At 39.5% G+C, this 20,841-nt stretch overlaps 1 protein-coding gene across 5 annotated transcripts in view; it reads left to right on the top strand.

The window, feature by feature from the left end:
• Positions 1-20,841, top strand: part of CSMD3 (CUB and Sushi multiple domains 3) — a 584,373-nt gene that overhangs the window by 337,889 nt on the left and 225,643 nt on the right. For all 5 annotated transcript variants that reach the window (XM_083621789.1, XM_083621788.1, XM_083621791.1 and 2 more), the window contains 2 exons: positions 2,357-2,460; positions 11,022-11,134. In XM_083621789.1, coding sequence (XP_083477915.1) covers positions 2,357-2,460; positions 11,022-11,134 — 217 coding nt within the window. The remainder of the gene's footprint in view (positions 1-2,356; positions 2,461-11,021; positions 11,135-20,841) is intronic.

The raw sequence follows: 20,841 nt of genomic DNA, 5'->3' as shown, positions 1-20,841 counted from the left end.
ATATATTTGCATTTTGTTTTTGTTGATTTCCCAATATGGATTCTATCTTGGTTTTCAATTAATCTGAGTAATTAATTAATTAATTTTTGTTTGTTTAAAGTGATGCTTATTTACATAAATTCTATTGTTTAGAGAGTACATAAACGGCTACTGAGACTGATTTAATATCTCAACCTCACTTTTGTGAAAATATGTATAGAGTACAAAGTAATTGGGATTGTGTATGATACGCAATAAACCTTAATATGAAAAGTTACTGGTTTTCTGAATACTGATTGAAAATTATTTATTTGGGTTCACTTGTAAAGCCCTGTGATGATTTAAAACTCTAGTTTGGTATGTTGCTTGGCATGGCGCTGGTTGCCTTACAGCTTTCAGTTATTTCAGACATCGCATTTCAGCGTACAATTTGCATCGATGTTCTGTAGGGAGTGAAACAATGACCTTTCTGCCCTTAATGTCAGTTTGGGGCTTTGTCTAAGCTCAGATCTAATGTAGGTGCTTTTTATGCCCCTTAAAGACCAGATAATGAGGAAAAGATTTAGTGGTAGTAATATGTATCTCAGGAAACTGTGACATTCCAGATTTTAGTGGACTTCAACTCCCAACAGCTCCAGCCAGCATGGCCAGTGGGTCAGGTATGGTGTGATCTGGACAAATAAAGAGCCACAGGCTCCCATCCCTGCTGCGCATATATATATATATATATATATATATATATATATATATATATATTCTCTAGGATTTCCATTAATGTGCAATGTGGAAAGCCTTACAGCAAGGATCTGTGGGTTCCCTCCCCCCAATATAGGTAACATAACTGGACAAGGACAAAAGCTCTAGTCCATAAATATGAATACATATATATATACATACATACATACTGTACATACATACATAAATACATACAGAGATAGATTGTGCGCATTATCTCAAAATTGTTACAGGAATTATCAGGTTACAGTCAGTTGTCTCTTAGTTAACATTGATACCCTCCAACGGCTTGAACAGTTGGCAAACCATTTCATTTTCAGTCTAACAACTGGCTACTTTTAGATTTTCAGGCAAGGGGGTAATTAAAAATTATGTTTTGTAACTTCAAAAATCATTTTAGGAATGCTGCCAGAGTTCCTTGTGCCACAATTTAATGTTGTGAATTATTTGGCCCGGGTAATGGAGCAGCATGATGCTAGATATATATATTATACCAATCTTATGGTCCTGAGGACTCTGCCCTTGGAGAGTGCTCTGACTGTGGTACCGCATGAGTATTGTGGGTGGATGGAGGAGCCTTTGGATCCACTGGATCCAAATTCTTCATATTCCCTCAGCATGCCCTTAGAAAAGAGATCTCGAGTATAGCAATCCCTTTAGGACAAATGGGAGGGGAAATCTGGAAAAGAGAACCAGAAGTGTGCTAATTAAAACACACACACACCTGCACAAAAAAATTAAAATATTTATATACCACTTTTCTGGACAACTCCCCCCCCCCCCAAAGCTGTTTGCAACAATAAAAAACAAGTGTTAAAAATTGATTATTACTAAAGCAGAGAATAAAATGGACTTAAAACTACACATTAATTAGGAGTCCTTTGAGACTGACAAGCTTTTGGATTTCGTTCCTCTTCCTCATGGAATTCTCACTCACCTGCCCACTTTGTGTTTGTCTCTCAGCTTGCTTTCTAATTTAGAAGTGTGTTCCAGGTTCTCTCGTAGGAATACTGGTCTCTGAACAAAACCAGAAAACTATCCTAGTGTTTCTAAGTTGGCATCCTCATGCCTTTGAGGCTTCTTCATGCTATCCCTCTAGCATATGCAACTTAGAAGTGAAGCTCAGGCTCTTGTCATAGAAGTAAACCCTATTGAATTCAGTACTGTCAATTGTTTGATTTACTGTGAATAATGACAGGTTATAATTGCAGCTGTTATATCTACATTTCATTTTTTAAAAAAGTGAGAATAAACATCTCCCCCCCCCTTGCATCTATCTGTATGAATTCTCAATATGTTTGTACGTGCATGAGCTTCTGCAAAGTATGCTTAAAAACAAAAAATGTTATAGTTTCCACTACTGATGCATAATAAAATTTTTGACTCTGACACTTTCGTTTAACTTCAGGTTATTAAGAAGGTAAAACTTCTGCATTTAAATTGGAAAACTGGCCTTAGGGGTTCTATTGTATTGCAAGAAAGGGGTAAATTATTGCCCCATATACTTCCATTATTTTCTTTCTTGGACAAATGACTTGTTTATATAAATAAAATATGAGAGTCTGAAAAACATGTATATTCCATGCTGATAAAGTAATATAAATGTAGATGCTTTAAGTACATGTTTTATTTTTCCTGCTAGGTTATCCAGATTAATTTTGAAGAATTTGATCTGGAGATTGGCTATGACACACTAACAATTGGTGATGGAGGAGAAGTGGGTGATCCCAGAACTGTCCTTCAAGTGTAAGTTGCCTTAATTTACAACCCAATGGTTTAATATTTTGCTCATCTTCTATATACAAGGGAGTCACTTGTTGCAATATATCAAATTAATTTCTATAAAGCCGGTGTTAGCTACTCTACTTACCTTCCTGCCATTTCACATGGATTTTAAGATACGTCGTTTGTAGTACAAACAAGAAGAAAAGCAGCAAAGATGGCACAGACTGGGGGCGTTACTCCAGTGATGGATTTTGTATTGAGTAAAGTCTGGACAACATGTTAGTTTTTCTGCACCTCCTGTGCCAGATCACGTTATATTGAAAAAGAGAAAATTCTAAAATACTAGTTGCTTTGTTTTGCTTTCTTTAAATAAATAAAATCAGGTGGTTCCCCCCGCCCCCATGGGATTGTGATATGGTACAGTTGGAGACAATACTTTAAACAATAATATGACTTAAAGAAAAATGCATACTTTATCTCCCTTCTTTGCTGATTCTGCCCACCCACCTCCGGTCTTTGGAATGCTGTTTGCTGCTTCATATATCAAAAAAGTCAAGTGATTTTGGATGTGGGCTGGGAGCATGAAAGAGGTGAAGAAATTTCTGTATGGTGTGGAGAAAGTAGATAGAAGTTTTTCTCCCTCTCTCCAAATATGAGAACCAGGGGTCATCAAGTGAAACAGAATATTCAGAAGATCCAGGAAATGCAAAATGAAGTACCGTACTTTTCCATTTATAAGACTAGGGTTTTTTCTTTAAAAATTATGCTAAAAAGTGGGGGTTGTCTTATACATGGATAGTGCATAGGGTGGACGTTTGATTGGTTGCTGCCGTGGCTGTCAGCAGCTATTGGGCATGTTATTGGTTGCTGCGTCAATGGCTGGTGTTGATTGGCTGATGCTGGTGGGCAACTGGCAGCTTCTTCTGGTGAGGGGACAGATGAGAAGCGGATTTTGCAATGCAATCCCCCTAAAAAAAGCTCAACAACTCTATGCCATCTCCCCCCATTTTCTTAAATTTGAGTCCCCACAAAATAGGAGGCATCTTATACATGGGGGGCATCTTATACATGGGAAAATACGGTACTTACTCACATAGCACAATCTTAAACAATGGCATTTGATGTCACAGGTGGTAGTGATGGCTACTGAGTTATACTGATGATGACCAACTTGGGTGGCTTTAAAAGTGAACTAAGCAAGTTTGTGGAAGATAAGGCTATCCATGACTGTTACTCATAATGGTCATTTACTACATCTATACAGTAGACAATATGCCTTTTTTTACTACCAGTTGCTGGAGAACATGGTTGAGGAGACTGCTGTTCTGCTCATGTGCTGCTTGTGGGTTTCCATCAGATACCTGGTTGGTAACCGTGGGAACAGGATGCTGGACCAAATGCACATTTGGTCTGATCTAACAGGGCTCTTCTTACATTCTCATGAATTTCATTTAGCTGATCTGTGACATCAGTACTTAATATCTTGGGCTTTAGGCCAAGAAGATTTCAGGATAAAATTGTTAATGAATGACAGGTGGTATTGAAACATATCATCCACAATCCTAAATTCCACCAACTCCAATAAAACTTTCTCTTCTGTATTTAAGCATTTGGGGTTTGATACTGTTAATGAAGTGGGATATGGGAAGATAAGCTACGATGCAGAACATTTTTTCTTCTTCTTTAAGGATTCTGATTTGCTAAAAAGGAGCTACTGATCGCAGCATGCCAAGTGTTTGCTATGTTTAGTTCCTAGGGCTGGATTGAGGAGTTGTTAGAAATAAATGAGTGTTATTTACGCTGTGGCTTTTTGAAGAAATCTTCTAAGAGCTTGGTAATGTGCATGGCTTGTTTTTGACTGTTGTAGTTGAGTGTAGGTTATATTATAACTTTCAAATAAAGAAATTCCCTAAACTATATTATCTTTAAAGTGGGGGTGTGGTACACAAAAATTATCTACGAAGTCTGCTTCCTATAGTCATGCCTTGCAATTTTGAGAATTCTGTCTGTCTATTTATTTCTGGAATTTCTCGTGCAGCTGAAACTCATATTTATTCTGTCCTGTTCCGTTGCAAATGAAAATGAAAATTTGTCTGTGTGTGCCACCTTAACCTTTCCACATACACCCATTGTATGCCAACTGGAAATTGTACTAATGCTTATGAACTAGATATTGTTGAAATCTTTTACAATTTCATAAGGGATAAAATGCATGTGGGGAACGTATTAGCTAATATTCTGGGAAAAGTCTAGACCAGGGTTAGAATATGGCCCTCCAGACCTCTGTATGTATCCCTTAGGACTTTCTCTAAAGGACTTTCCTTCCTCTTCTCAGGCCATTCTCCTCACTGGTACTGCTTTCGCCTGGCTGAAATGTGTTCTTGAACTATAACAACATCTCTTGCTTGCCTGAATGGAGAGTGGAGAGGGCTTTGTGTGTGTGCATGTCTGAAATGTAGCTTACTGTACAAATGTGAGAGTAGCAATGGTTGCTCCATGTAGTTTTGTCTCTGGCCCTTCCCACTTTCTGTCTCTGGCCTCGCCCACCACTGGCACACAGCTCCTGGAAGGATGCTCAAGAAGGATTACTGCCCTTGACCTGGGAGCTTCCCCAGCCCCTATCTAGATCAATTATCAATACAGCAAAGGTTTCCATATTTGTATGACCTCTTCTTGAAGTAGTTGTGAGAGTTGGTCAGTCTTCTATTGCTCAGGCTTAGTCTGTCTGTTCTGTCTATTGTGCATTTATCCTCTTTTACAATAAGGCTTAAAAGGGGAAACCATGACTATGCATAATTGGCTAAAGCTGTTCCTCTTCCTTTCTTTATTACCATCAAACTTTATTTCAGTCACAGGCAAGCATAACTTTATTACATAAGAGTTCCTCTAATTTTCTATCAAAATTCTTAAAAGAAAACAATGGAAGTCAAATATTATGCTGCTGGTATTTATATTACAAATATAGCAATATGTATATATAATTTTAGCATTATGTTTGTAGCAATGACTCTGTTTCCACGCTGGCTTTGTTTTCTGTATACGTATAAGGTTTCCCTTTTTCTTCTTCAATTCTCTTTATAAACACTGCAAGGGTTCAGATTCTGATGGGGGAAAGGAAATGCCTCATTAATTATATTGTCCATCACCCCACCTTTTCCCCAGAGTGGGGTGGAATCTAGACACATATAAAAAATTGCTTAGAAAATGCTTTTTTAAAAAAAACGTTTTGGAAAATATATTGAATTGGCCATAAGCTCACCATTGCCATCTGGTGTCAAATTTGTATAGTGCACTTAAAATGAACTTAAAAAGTTATATTTGCAGCTGTATAGCTGAGTCCTGGGTCTAAAAACACATAAAAAATAACATCGATAAAAAATAACATTGATAAAATACGAAAAGTTAAAAACACATAAAGAAAAGAATTTAAAAGCAATTTAAATGTAATAGAACTCAAACACTATACAAACAATTTATTAAAATACAGATAATAAAAACAAATGGAACTGCTTTTATGATTCCATATCTGAAAATGCATCAAGTTAAGCATATATATATAATCATAGTGTAAACTTGATCATTTCAGAATCAGTTTTGTCCTATTTACTGATTTCCCCTCCAGCCCTCACCCCCGAATATGAATCATTCCTCACATGTTTGGTCTACTTTAAGATTCTAATGTTTTGTAGCGACCCATCCGATGCAAGACAAACATTAAATAAGACTGATGAAATTACAGTGTTTTGTTACAAATGCAAATGAACACTCCATTATTTTCTCTTATCATCACATTACTTCTAGTTGTCAGGAGCTTCAGAGTAAAGTTACTACTACATTATAATAAAGACGATGTAGTGGGCGAAGATGTGCTAATAATTTGCTGAGAATCTTTTCCAATTTACACAGCTGTCAGCCTGAGCGTGATTGTCTCAAGAGTTATTTCTTGTTCAAATTGGCATCTTCAATCTGCTTTGCAATATTTATTCATTTATATATATATCTGTCTAATATGTGTTTGGATTCAGGCAAGTGCCATTGACTAGACCAGTGGTTCTGTAAAAATTACAATTTGATACACCAGCTATCTGCCAAACGGCAATGAAAGCAAGCTAATATGTCACCATCCAGAAAACAGCCATGACCCCCCTCCTCCAGGGAGATTCTCACACTTGATGTCTCCTCAGACAGACAAGACACTTCCTCCCAGAGTGATAAGCAACCAGCTAAGTGATGATAATTTAAGAAAACCTCTGTCTCCATTGATTGTTACTGCTTTCGTGACCCATTTGCCTTTAGTAATTAACGAAACACATGGAACAACCAGCTTTAAAGAAAGAACAACTTTCTTATTGAATGCTTCCAAAGTTGCCTCGCTGCCAAGAATCATACAGCAAATGTTATGCCTCCCAAAGTGTCCTTTTCATAAATATTTCCTATGATAAGGAAGTCAGAAAAGCACTCATCCAGGGGGATTATTGCCTGTCATGCGGCATCTTAAGCTGTTTTCAGTCTGGGAAAGAGACTGTGCTATAGCACCAAGCTTAAGGACCCTTCCTGTGCCAAGAAAGATTGTCTATAATAATTGTGTATAATTGGTTATTGCAATTAGGTGCTATCAGCATGGTAATTTTGGTCATGCGGATGTGTGCTAATGAGTATAGCTCAGTGGTGGAACATCTGCTTTGCATGAAGAACATCGCACCCCGGTTCAGTCCTTGTGCTTCAAGGACCATAGGTAACCCCCCAGAAATAAATTCATACAGACTCAAATTTTAGTTTAAAATTAATGGGCAAAATTTAGGCCACAACTTTATTGATTACACAATGTGAGCAGTATTGGCTTAGCCATTGACAAACTAAAACTGACCCCTGCTCACCCTGCAACCTGGAAGGTTGAGGGAGCTACATCGATGCAAATCAGTTGTAGCTCACCTCGGGGTTCCTGTGGTCCTGGCATGGCCCTAGCCCCTCAAGCAGACTTCAGATGAGATCCAGAACCCCCAGATTCCTTTAACGGAATACCCTTTTTTAAGGAGGGGCAGGTGATGACCACACCTCCCCCAACCACAACTAAGTCAATGCCTAACTGTCAAACCTTACAAAATTGTGACGACTGCTGGGAGGTAGGCGAAAACCAAATGGCCAGTGCCAATCAACCAAGGGAACAGAATTCCTACCAGGCCCCTGCCACAAAGCAGGTGACCAACGGAAGTCCCAAGCAAGGCCAAAGCACAGAAACCAAGGAGGGTGGGTGGGCAGGTGTTCGGCAGCACAAAGCGAGTGGCTCTGATGCATCGTGCTGCCGTTTATAAACCCTCACCCTCTCCCAACTTGTGAAACAGCCTGATTGGGTGCTGGGACTTGGGTGATCGCCCCAGCAACGCCGGGCTAAGCACTGCCTCCGGATGCCATGGGGGCCCCAAGGTCCCGATCACAAGTAGGAACTTCCTTGAAGAGGATCCTATTTGGAAGCAGGGCTGGCTCACCCATGAGGCAATCAGTGAGACAGGATCCACAGAGGCAGGAGATCCGGCCCCCAACAAATACACTGATGGAATCTACACACATATTAAAAACGCTGTGAAAATGCTTTAAAAAAAAAAAAAAACATTTTGAAAAATACATTAAATTTTGCATAGCTCACTGTTGCCATCTAGTGTCACAGTTGTATATTGCACTTTACAACACATTTAGAGGGTTTTATTTGCAGTTGTGTAGCTGTGTCCACTGTCCGCTGCGACAGCTGTGGCATACTCCTTAGAAGCCGGACCAGATGCCTCCTCAGCAGCCCCCCCTCCCATGTTGCCTCTACAGTGGCCACTGGCAAACAGGAGGCACCACTGGTCTCCTCCAAGCCTTTTTCCTGATGTAGATCTTCACTCACTCCTTCCTTGGTATGGGAGGCACCATTTTGTGGTTTGCCTCACGTGCCAAAATGTCTTGACACAGTCCTGCCTGGAAGTTGGACCGAGAGAGACCACTGTAAAGCCAATGTCAATACTGAGCAAGATGGATCAATATTCTAACTCCCTATGAAGCAGCTTCTCATGTTCCAAACATGTGCTCTGGTGCTAGAAGCACTGTATTAATCTCTCCGCAACATGCTGCACCTGTGAAATGTTTCCTGCACTGTCAGAATAGTGAATTCACAATAGATGCTCTAATTAAACGAAAAATCACTGATCTACTATGAATATATAAGAGCAGGAAGCTTTTACTGTTTCCACCTGGGAATATGTATCAAAATTTTGAAAACAGAATATGTGAAATATATGAAAGAGAATCTAAGATGATCAGGGAAGTGTGTCGAGACAAATAATTATCTGCAGCTCTGGAAGTCTTCAGCTGTGTTGATTATGCGGTGCTCATAGTACTGAGAGCATAGATGAAGTCCACAGTACAGTCACAAAGCCCCGTGTCTTCCATAGATCGGGGCACTACCTTATTTTGTATTCCATTGTTGTAAGTCACCTTCTGTGCTTTGAAGAAAGGTGGGGTATAATTCATTATGAAAACTACAACAACGATGATGATGATGATGATAATGATAAGAAGAAAGCCAGAGGCACATCAGAACTCTTGCTTCTTATATTGTACCAAAGAAGTCTGAATTAAGATATTAACTACGCTAGGAATGCATTGCCTTTCATTACAGTTCAGTGGTTGGCCTGGCCCTCTGGTAGTAGTGCAGAACAAGCATTTGACTTGTGAGGATGTTTTAAGCAGCCATAGCTGCCTGATGTCCCGGGAATAGGCAAGGCATAGTCACAGCTACAAAGGAACAATGTGGAGCCTTCACATAGCAGCTTATTCTATTCCCGTTTTCCTAACTGCTGTTTTCATGGAGTAATTGTGGGAGGGACAGAAGTATGCATGTGTGGTAAGGATGCGGCAGCAGCGATGTCATCCAAATGGTATTAATTGTTGTGTCACATCACACCCACTGGTATGAATGAAATTTAGCCTGACATGAGGGTATATTGGTCAAAAAGCCACATTTCCATAACAAAGCAGGTACTGCTGTGATTCCTCATCCCTGCCCTGTGGAATGCATTTAGAAACCTTCCATCTGCTTTTGCTGGAAGTTTGAATCACAGAGCCATTTCAGGTCATAGATAAAATTTGCTGTTCAATAAACATTCCTCTATTAGGAATTCTGTTCCTGTATGAGTCAGATGATTCAGTGGCATCATGTTTGCTGCTTGACTATGTGCTCATTATCTTGACAGAACAACCCTTTAACTATAGGACTTCTTAAAAAACAAAAAAACAAAATCGTGGATTCAATCTGAGGTTTAAGCAAAACAACAAATTGCATATCATTTGTCTCCTGCTGTTCAGCTAGACTACCCTATTTCCATCTCTTGTGGTTGGAACAGCATCCTAGAAGACTTTTACTTCTTTATTTCATACAATTTATACACAGCTTGATTGTAAAAAAACACACAACACAACAAAAAACCCTCAAAGGCGTTTACAAAATCATTTCCTTCATATATCTCTGCAAACCTTGCCCTTTTGATGAAACCTTTGGTGCAATCCTGTTTGTCTATTGTAAGATCCTGATGCCTGATTATGTGAATTTCCCCCCTCCAATCTCTGCCCCATAACATAGCCCCCACTGTCCAGGAGTTCAGTGGAGTGTTTTCATTGATAGTGAGGGCTGCAGTGAGGAGGGAAAGAGAGTTTGGCTTGGTGAGCTGCCTTCAGAAGTGGAGTTGAATCAAAGGGCTTTGTGAGAACAAGCAAAGATGGTTAGTGGGAATGGGCAGGGACAGAGCCCAGAGGAGAGCACTTGGCATGGTGGTGGGAGTTCCACATTCTGGGGCAGTTCCACCTTCTACCCTTGAGTATGTTGACCACCTTCATTCAGAATGATAGCCCTCATAAGGTTGTCACCATCCTTCAGTGTTCAGTCTCATAAGAACATAAGAACCTGGTGGAACAGGCCAATGCCTCATCTAATCCAGCATCCCATTCTCACAGTGGCCAACCAGATGTCTGTGGAAGCCTGCAAGCAGGACACGAGTGCAGTTTCCAGCAACTTGTTTGAGAATCCTCTGATAGTGGGGCTAGAACGTAGCCATTGTGGCTAGCAGCATCGATAGCCTTGCCCTCCATGAAATTACCCAATCCTTTTTAAAGCCATCCAAGTTGGTGGCCATCAATGCTGCCTTGGGAAATGTACTTTCTTTTATCTGTGCTGAATCTTGCCACGTTCAGCTTCATTGGATGTCCACAAGTTCTAGCTCTATGAGAATCTCTTGGGTAATATTATAATAATGTGAGAAAAATCCAGACATTACAATTTTATCATTAAAACTAGCTTTTACCTTTCAAACAGAACAGCTTTCTTTTTAACCCTAAGTGTCAATTGCAAGAATTAGATAAAAATTATTATCATGCTGTTACTTAGCTGTAAGATTTTCAATTGGTAGCATCTCTCCTGATGACTTTTTGAAATGCTGTGATGTTCTAGTCCCTTAGCGTGCTGTAATCAAGATCTCTTTCTTGCCTTTTTAATATCTCTTTATTTGAAGACAATTTCCAGCTAATGGGATTTTTATTTTGTTTATGATTAGGTTAACGGGAAGCTTCGTACCAGATTTAATTGTCAGCATGAACAATCAGATGTGGCTTCATCTTCAAACTGATGAAAGTGTGGGCTCAATTGGCTTCAAAGTTAACTACAAAGGTAACTATAAGCTATCAAAGATGTTCCTAAAAGGACCCGAGTGTAATCCTTGGCTTTCAGTCTACAAAAGGAAAACTAAAGAAAAGATTTCTACAGTCTGAGGTGAAACCAGAGTATACTAAAGAAAGAAAATTTGGGAAGGCCCATTTTGCTTTGGTTTTTTGTGTGGAATTGTACTTTATTATGTGTACATAATTTTCAATGGCATCTTATTAAAAGTTGCTGGGAGTGGCTTTCTCTAATTTGACTATTCTGTCGGAAAGGCGCAGAAATGAGTCAGAATCTACAAACTGTTGTCTGAAAAGGTTTTACTCTGGTGATCTCAAATGGCTGAAGTAGTAATAATGCTGCTCCTTCCTAATGGATAGTCAGACTCTCCTTGGTTAGGGTTCCAACATCTGAATCAGGAGAAAACATTATTGCTACATCTTCAGTGTGACAGCCCTTTTGATATTTGAAGATGGCTATCATAGCTCTTCTCAGTCTCCTCCTTTCCAGACCAAACATATCAACCCCCTCAACTGTTCCACAGAAGACTTGGTTTCCAGCCCCTTGATCATCTTGGTCACCCTCCTCTGCACACATTACAGTTTACCAATATCTCTCTCAAATTGTGGTGCCCAGAACTGGGCACCTGACCACAGTGTGGACTGACCAAGGCAGAATAGAGTGGGACTATTACTTCTCTTGATCTGGACACTATACTTCTGTTGATGCAACCTAATAGCATTAACTCGCTCCCCCCCCCCCCCCCGCTGAATCACACTGTTGACTTTTGTTAAGCTTGTGTTCTACTAATGCTTTTCACTTGTACTACCGGTACTTGTAAAACCAGGTATCTCTCATCTTATATTTGTGTTGCTGGTTATTCCTATTTAAATTCATTTGGTTAGTTTTGGCCCGGTTCCCCAATCTGTTCAGAGTTCATATTGTTTTCTTGCCTGTAGTTGTTCAACCCTTTGACCTTCTTTCTCTGTCCCCCCTACCCAAAATTAAACAAAAGGCAAGTTGACATCATAATTACAAGGATCTCCAGCTTTATCAAGATGTTCTTTATTGCCTTTTCTAGAAGACCCTGCCCTAACTATGCCAATTAATGTATTTTTGATCTGAAACTTCCAAGAAAGGTAGCTAACCACTTGAATTCTCAAAGGCAAAGATTGTTTGCAATAGCTGTCAATAGCTTTCAGCAGTTTAAGCAGAGCTAGCATTGATCCAGTCACTCAGTCATTCAGCTTACAATTGATTGTGTTAAAAATATAATATAAAGCTAACCAGTGCTTTTTTTCGGGGGGGACGCAGGGGGATGCATACCCCTAAACATTTTATGCATCTAAGTTTGGCCTCATTGAGGAGCTGTATTTCAAAATGAGTAGGAAAATGAGAGTACCCCTAAACATTTTTTTAAGAAAAAAAACCCACTGAAGCTAACAAAAACATAAATATAGAGAACTTAAGGTAAGTTGATGAATACACAAGCATTTTCACAACAACATCAGATTCATTTTGTCAAATAATATCTGACTTACTATGGTGTGACAGAATCATAAACCTTTTAGACCTATCCACTTATTTTTGTGTAACAATAAGAGATCATCTATTTTACAACTGTGGGCATGATTAGGATATTTTTTAATGGTCTCTGATGTTTCAGAAACGTTCGGCAACCACTCTGTACTGTTTCATACTTGGGCTAATTGGATATTTTATTTTATTTTTATCAAGACTGAGCAGGTAATGTGATAGCTCAGCAAGCTATCAGGTGTCTGAGGCACCTGAAGGGTGATGACCACTAACCCAACCTGGCCACCTTGAAGTGGATGTTACCTTCTTTAGTAATGGCCCACTGGCTAAGGAATGGAGCTGTTGTGTTACGACTGGGAAGGTGATGAAAGGTGCAGATCAGCATGTTGCAGATCCAGTGTTGAGGACTGGGAGGTTCTTCCCAATAGTTTCCACAAGTCAGAAGTTGTCCACACTTGGCCTTTGTATATTAGGTTATGCTTATGGAAGTTACCAGTGCCTGGCTAATAAAATTGTATTTTCAAGGTTGTAGCCAGCTAATTTCCACTTGTTGTAGACCCACTGAAATTAATGGACCCATGTTTGTTAGGTCTATCAATTCCAGTGGGCTTGCTCATTGAATGAATAACATGGGATACAACCCTCATTCTTTTTCTTTCTTTCTTTTTTGTTGCGGGGTTAAAAATGGTGTGAAAAGGAATGGTGTGTAAAGGACATGTGCAGAAATTCAGAGAGCATTTCTTTTGTGCTGTGAGATAAGTAAGTTCCATACCAGGCCATGACATATACTGTTTTCTCCTAAAGAATGATCCATGAGCAGTGTGGTAAACATTATTTGAAATAAGACTATTGCTTCTCCATGGCATTTCTGTGAAGGCACTGAGAGAACAGTGGAAAGGGACTTCAGGGATTTCCTCGTAAACGGCTATGTGAATTATTGATCCTGTACAGTCTACCTGGTTATATTTCTCTCTCAGTTGCTAGAAGGTTATGGGTATAGAAATTTATCCTTTCTCAAAGTGTAAAAGCCATATGGATGACCGGTGACAAAATTTAAGTCAGGAACACAACTCTCAGAGCAGCCAGTCTTGAAAACAAGTTGGTGAATCAGAGGGACAATATTAAATACACTCCACTCCATCATTCCTTAAGAGAAGAAAGCTCTTTGTAGTTGTAAAGAAGGGATTGCAAGAGATGGGCTTGAATGCTCCTTCACTCCCACTGCTCTACTAAGACTAGAATTTGGCAGGCCCTGGCCTCATGATTCTCAGCTCCTACTTTCTCTCTGCAAAGACATAGATACAATTCATAATCCAGAAACTCTTCATGATAAACTAATAGAATTTTATTTAGTCTATACAGCGTTTTGTTACACCTCTTTCAGGATTTAAAATCATTTGTATGTGCTATTTTAATTTGTATGTGTCAAATATATCAAACTGCTAGGAGTAAACAACAACAACAACAATGCAGAGCAGTGGACCAAAACCTATTCAAAGAATTCCAAGGGGAAAAGAGACTTGTTAGTGCTGCAAGAGCATTAGCTGCATTGATACACTGCAATTGATGTGATGAAAACAGACTGAACCTGGTTAAATTTCAACTTTGTTAATTTTTCCTAGTTAACTTCTGGGTAGTTTTTTTTTTTTTTTTTTTGTCAACAATCCTGTCCCTGGGTGGAACAGAGCTGCTATGCTAGGTTCCAAGCAAATAAAGCTGGTAAAATGCGGTCTTGACTATGCTACCACTCAGTGGATTTGTAACTGGCTGACTGACCGAACCCAAAGGGTGCTCATCAATGGTTCCTCTTCATCCTGGAGAAGAGTGACTAGTGGGGTGCCACAGGGTTCTGTCTTGGGCCCGGTCTTATTCAACATCTTTATCAACGACTTGGATGATGGACTCAAGGGCATCCTGATCAAATTTGCAGATGACACCAAACTGGGAGGGGTGGCTAACACCCCAGAGGACAGGATCACACTTCAAAACGACCTTAACAGATTAGAGAACTGGGCCAAAACAAACAAGATGAATTTTAACAGGGAGAAATGTAAAGTATTGCACTTGGGCAAAAAAAATGAGAGGCACAAATACAAGATGGGTGACACCTGGCTTGAGAGCACTACATGTGAAAAGGATCTAGGAGTCTTGGTTGACCACAAACTTGACATGAGCCAACAGTGTGACGCGGCAGCTAAAAAAGCCAATGCAATTCTGGGCTGCATCAATAGGAGTATAGCATCTAGATCAAGGGAAGTAATAGTGCCACTGTATTCTGCTCTGGTCAGACCTCACCTGGAGTACTGTGTCCAGTTCTGGGCACCACAGTTCAAGAAGGACATTGACAAACTGGAACGTGTCCAGAGGAGGGCAACCAAAATGGTCAAAGGCCTGGAAACGATGCCTTATGAGGAACAGCTAAGGGAGCTGGGCATGTTTAGCCTGGAGAAGAGGAGGTTAAGGGGTGATATGATAGCCATGTTCAAATATATAAAAGGATGTCACATAGAGGAGGGAGAAAGGTTGTTTTCTGCTGCTCCAGAGAAGCGGACACGGAGCAATGGATCCAAACTACAAGAAAGAAGATTCCACCTAAACATTAGGAAGAACTTCCTGACAGTAAGAGCTGTTCGACAGTGGAATTTGCTGCCAAGGAGTGTGGTGGAGTCTCCTTCTTTGGAGGTCTTTAAGCAGAGGCTTGACAACCATATGTCAGGAGTGCTCTGATGGTGTTTCCTGCTTGGCAGGGGGTTGGACTCGATGGCCCTTGTGGTCTCTTCCAACTCTATGATTCTATGATTCTATGATTCTATGATTCTATGATTCTATGAAATGGGTTAGTGTTGCTTAATGGGAGGGGGAGGAGTTACGCATCGGGGACTTGGGTGCAGTGCATACACACCAGAGGAACAAATCCAACATTCCTGCCAATGGGTAAATCGGTCCTTCTGTAATATTGTTGAAGAGTATAGCAGTACTATTTATTTTCACTGAACATTCAGATCTAATACAAAATAAATACACCAGGTGGTAAGATCAGTGATTCCCTCTGCACTAGCTTCACATACATCTCACAAACATTTTTCATTCCCAGTTTTGGTTTCAGATGTTGGAATAATCTGGAATCTAATGCTGTTCATTTCACATCACAGAGGTAAAACAGAAACCCAGTGGTGGAAAATGTTTTGGAATTGCTGATTAACAGATGCTGCAGATATTGAAAATATCCAATTGCCTGACGGTGCAATCAAATTTAATCTGGGGATATCTTCCTAGTAGGGACGAGAGACTCAGTTCAGCAGCAGTTGCAAAGAATGCCTTGTGATGTTTAACGATTCACAAATTTTATTATTTAATTAATGTTCTAGAAAGTTGAATTGGAATAACTTGTTTCTTTATTCATCCTACAGCTATTTAATGCAGTTAGAAAGCAATGTAGCAGGTACAATATTTTCAGTCTGAAAATAAATAACTTGCCATAAAACAAAGTGTGACATGCTCTGGGTCTTCTCACTGAACAGTTGTGAATCCTAAATATAGCATCGTAAGAAACATGAATAAGCAAGTTAGCACCTGCAAACTATTTAACATTACTTAATTGCTAATCATAGTCATTGCAGAATTCTCACTTATTTTTTGATAGCCAGAACATTTAATGGGTACTCATGGAGGTATGACAGCTTTCTTACATATCAAGGGAAAGGAGAAATAAACATGATGAAATGATATTACATGGTAATGAAAATGATATTAAGGAGCTGAACTTAAATACAAGTAGGCTTAACAGGCTATTAAAACATCACAGAAACCTGCAAAATATATGATTTCTGAAGCCACTTTATTTGAGGTACTTCAAAATGAATTTCATTATTTCTTATAGAATTCAGGCTTGAGTATGGCAAGGGGTATAAAATTCAGAGTGCGTCATTAGTATCGATAATTGGTCTAATGATCCATAATAGCTCTGTTGCAAAATGATATGCCAAGTTCCTTACAACAAACAACATTATTAGCAATTACAGCGTTAAAATCATTTAAGAAATATTATGCTAAAACACTTGCAATGACCATGTTCAGCTGAATTTGGAGAAGCGTGGCCAACTGTCTATCCTCTTGATCCTTGCCCATCTTGGCTTCTTAGAGCTAGGCCAAGAGGACTGACTCAGGGGGTCCGGGGGTGATGAATACTTCATTAGAAGGCAGGGTACTATCTGCCTTGAAGGATGCCATGGTGTGTCCTCTCTTCCTCTCCATGGACTCAGAAGTCTTAAGCAACTATCCCCTTGTGTCAAATATCCTTTATTTGACCAGGGTGCTTGAGACAGTGATAGCCCAGCTTCAGTTATGTTTGGAGGAAACTGATAATCTGGATCCATTTCCGTCCAGCTTCAGGCCAGGTCACCCTGATCACCCTGGAATATGTCAGGAGAACGATGGGAGTGTGGCCCTGCTATTGCTCCTTGACCTCTCAGCTACTTTCAATACCATTTACCATGGTATCCTCATAGAGCACTTGAGGATTGGAGTCACTGTACTTCTACTCATACATCCAGGGTTGTTCCAGAAAATAGAAGACACATTGTTTGGTGCAGGGTTCCATCTTGTCCCCCGTGTTGTTTAACACTGTACTACTTGGTTGTATTACGGAATCAATATACTGCCACATCACACTAAATTTTAAACGATGTGAAAGAAATATCTGCTGGTATACCATCACAAATTTCATCCACACCAGGCTCCTCTGATTTTCTGTGTTAATGGTGTTGCAATTTGATGTGTTTTTTTCCTTCTTGAAATGATTAACATGGAAATGAGCAAACTTATATTTCTAGAAATCTATTTTACATTGTGTGAAAGATCACATGATTATTATTTTTTTAAAAAAATGAGCAGGTAAAGCAATGTCATGAAGAAGGAATAAAATGTTGTCTGAATTCAGCCTCAAAGTAGACTTGCTGAAATAAATAGATTTAAGTCAACTGATTTCACTGTGTCTGCTCTGAGTATTACTAATGTTGGGTATCATCCATTGGTATTTTAATTATCACATTAATGATGAAAAAACAGTGTTGAAATGTTAGTGCTTTTTCCTGCCCTGCCCCTGCTGTCCCTATTTTGAAATACAGGCAACCCTCTAGCATTCCGGGTCATTGCACATGGTGGTGCCGCACGTATAAGCTCCCTCCCTCCATCCCATTCCTATTATTATTGTTATTGTTATTATCCCATTCCACCCTGTTCTGCCCCCTGTTAGAATTCCTGCTCCATGATTGCAGTCATGGGATTTTTGTCTATCACATGACAGTGTATATTTTGACTCCACAGAGTGGGAAGTGATGGAGACAGGATGTTTGTGTTATTGTGTTCTGTGAAGTGGGACTATATTCCTTTGTTCTTTCTTTGCTGTCTGATGCTAATGAGAGAGGGAGCCATGTTGCAGTGCTCCGTGTGTGTTTATATGTAAATAAAGCAGATTAGCCAAAATGCTTAGTTGCTGAGGTCTGTCACTCAAGGTGCACAAACTCTGCAGATCCCTAAGTATGCCGATGTCTGTTGGCATCGGTGGCTGTGATGTTCGGGCAGAAGAAAACTTTAGACACTCCCGAACAATCGACCAGGAGGGAGAGAACATGCCAGTCAGGCATGTGTCTCTGCCAGGGTTCTACTCGAGAGTAGGATGAGCTCCTGACACCCCCACCCTGCCCCCATTTCACCACCACCCATTTTGTCCCCTTTTCCAGCTACTTCTGGGTCACCACAATGCATGCATGTGTGGTCACTCAACAAGTGGACATACATAAATCAGTCATGACCTGTAATGAATTGTTTATTCTAAAAATGCCAAGCACATTTTTTACATTTCAGGTTAGATTATCGGTTGTCATCTGCTGAAGGCAGATAGTGTCATTGAGAATTTGTTGTAGCTGTGCTTATGAGACAGTGCTTTCTGAGCAACTATAAGAGCTTAGTTCCGTTTCAGAAAATACAAATAGGTTTCATGAACGCAATAGTTCGACAAAGGACATCACAACAGTAGTACTGGAGTCATTAACCTGATTATAAAATAATTTAGATGACAAATATATTCTGAAAGCTGTCAATTAAATGTAGAACCCTGATGTATGAATATATATTTTTTCTTAGCTGGGAACAATGAGGGGTTAATTTGTTGTGGAAAAGTACTCTGCATATATTTGATGGATTTGCAATGTTTTATTATAGATTACACACATTCAATGTTACTTTCTAAATATAAGGAATCTCAAACAGATAAATCATTTCATAATAGAGAATATTTCTCTAGCAGTGGGTTTCAAGGTTTTTTTGTAGTTAGTCTATTATTTTTTTATCATCATTATCATAATTGCAAATGATGCTTTACAGAGTTTGAAAGGCAGTTGTAAACAGTTTTGCATACAAATAACTACATTTAACTACAAATAGCTACTAATAAAACCCACATTTTCATGAGGAAGAAAACAGTGTCAAGAGAGTATGAGAAATATTGCTTCAGATCCCTAAAAATATTTTAAAAGGCACCCCCTCCTTTACAGCTGATCTGTTGCATATTCAGAGGAATCCCAAGTCTCTGTTCTTTTAAATAAGCAGGGAAATGCTTTGTAGATATGGAGAACTATTAAATGTTGACTTTGTAGAAAAAATAGGAAGCCCTTGCACATGGGTTTTTAATGCTGTAGTTTTTATTCAGTGTATCCTTGAGAGCCTTGGCTCGGCAAGAATGTGTTGTTGAAATCTGATCATGCTTCCTGGTAACCTGGGTTAAAGGCAGAAAGGCATGTGTGAGCATATCTAGAAAGTAGCCTACAGTAGAAAGGCAAAAGTTCTATTTATTATTCCATCCATTTGTATGTATGCCTCCTTCTCAGTAGCATGTGGCCTTTGTAAGTTTGCACAGAAGAGAATGTGACCCTCATTCTGAAAATAATCCCTGTTCATGCTGGGAAACATTTAGTGGTGCTGTTAACATTAAACATTAAGTGGTACTGTTCATGTGAAGGGGTTGGATCGGGTGAACTTGAATGTGCCTAGTATTTGCACCCTTGTTCTAGGACCAGTTGTCATGGACTGTACTGAGGAGGGCTGCACTGAGGAAGAATGGTGGGAGCCACCCCCTCCCCCTGATCCTGAATCTTCCCAGGAGCAGGAGGACAGTATAGATTTCGAATAGTAGTTTGCATAGTTCAAAAGGCAGAAGTTGGGAAATACTGGGTGGCGAACAGCTAGGAGAAGAAACACTGGGAGTGAGAGGGTTAACAGATTCACAGTCATTGGACAACATTCCTCCATCGCCCTCCAAGGTCGAGAAGAGCTCAGAAAGTCTCAGAACAGAAAGCGCAGAGGGTACAAATTCAGATTACAAGACGTAGGAGTGACGTAGATTAATAGGGACGGAGGGGGTGTGAGCCTTAATTGGGAGCACCGCCATTCTAGATAGACACTTTATTTTCTCCCTCACTGTGTTTATTAAAGAAACTAACTGGTAAGCATTTCCTTTCATTGCATCTGCTTATTTACGGCCACAGGGGAGGAAGTCGATTCCCCAAAGCCTGACACCAAGTAAAAGTGAAACAAGTGAAATATGGAAAATTAGTCAAGGCTTAAGTATGAGCTACAACATATATTACATTTCAATGGATAAACCTACATATTTAAAGCCACCTGGAGTGGCTGGGAAAACCCGGCCAAATGGGTGGGGTAGAAATAATAAATTATTTATTATTATTATTATTATTATTATTATTATTATTATTATTATTATACAATCATATCAATTGTGTCTGGCCTGGTGACAAATGCATTGGTGTACTCTGGAGGAGTTTCACTCAATTTTAAAAAAATGGAACAGGTATATTACAACTGAAATCCTATTGATATAAATGAAACGTAAGTGTAACTCAAGCCTCCAGGTTGGGGCCATGTAAGATTTGTTTTTGAATAAGAGCAACCTTGTGAATATAATAGGAGAGAGTAAAGAAAAGTTTTAAAGTGAACAAGAAGACAAATTGGGGTGGCAGATTATGTTTCTTTCGCATCACAAGTAACTTTCTCACATTCCCCTTAAAGGCAACCTGATGTCTTTGCAGTCCTCCCCCAGGCTTTCAAAACAAAGCCACAATAAGGAGAGCAATAAGTAATAAATAACATTTGGTATGCCAGTATGG

Source organism: Podarcis filfolensis (assembly GCF_964270895.1).
Source record: "Podarcis filfolensis genome assembly, chromosome: 7".
Classification (NCBI taxonomy): Eukaryota; Metazoa; Chordata; class Lepidosauria; order Squamata; family Lacertidae; genus Podarcis; species Podarcis filfolensis.
This window is presented reverse-complemented; position numbering and strand designations above follow the sequence as displayed.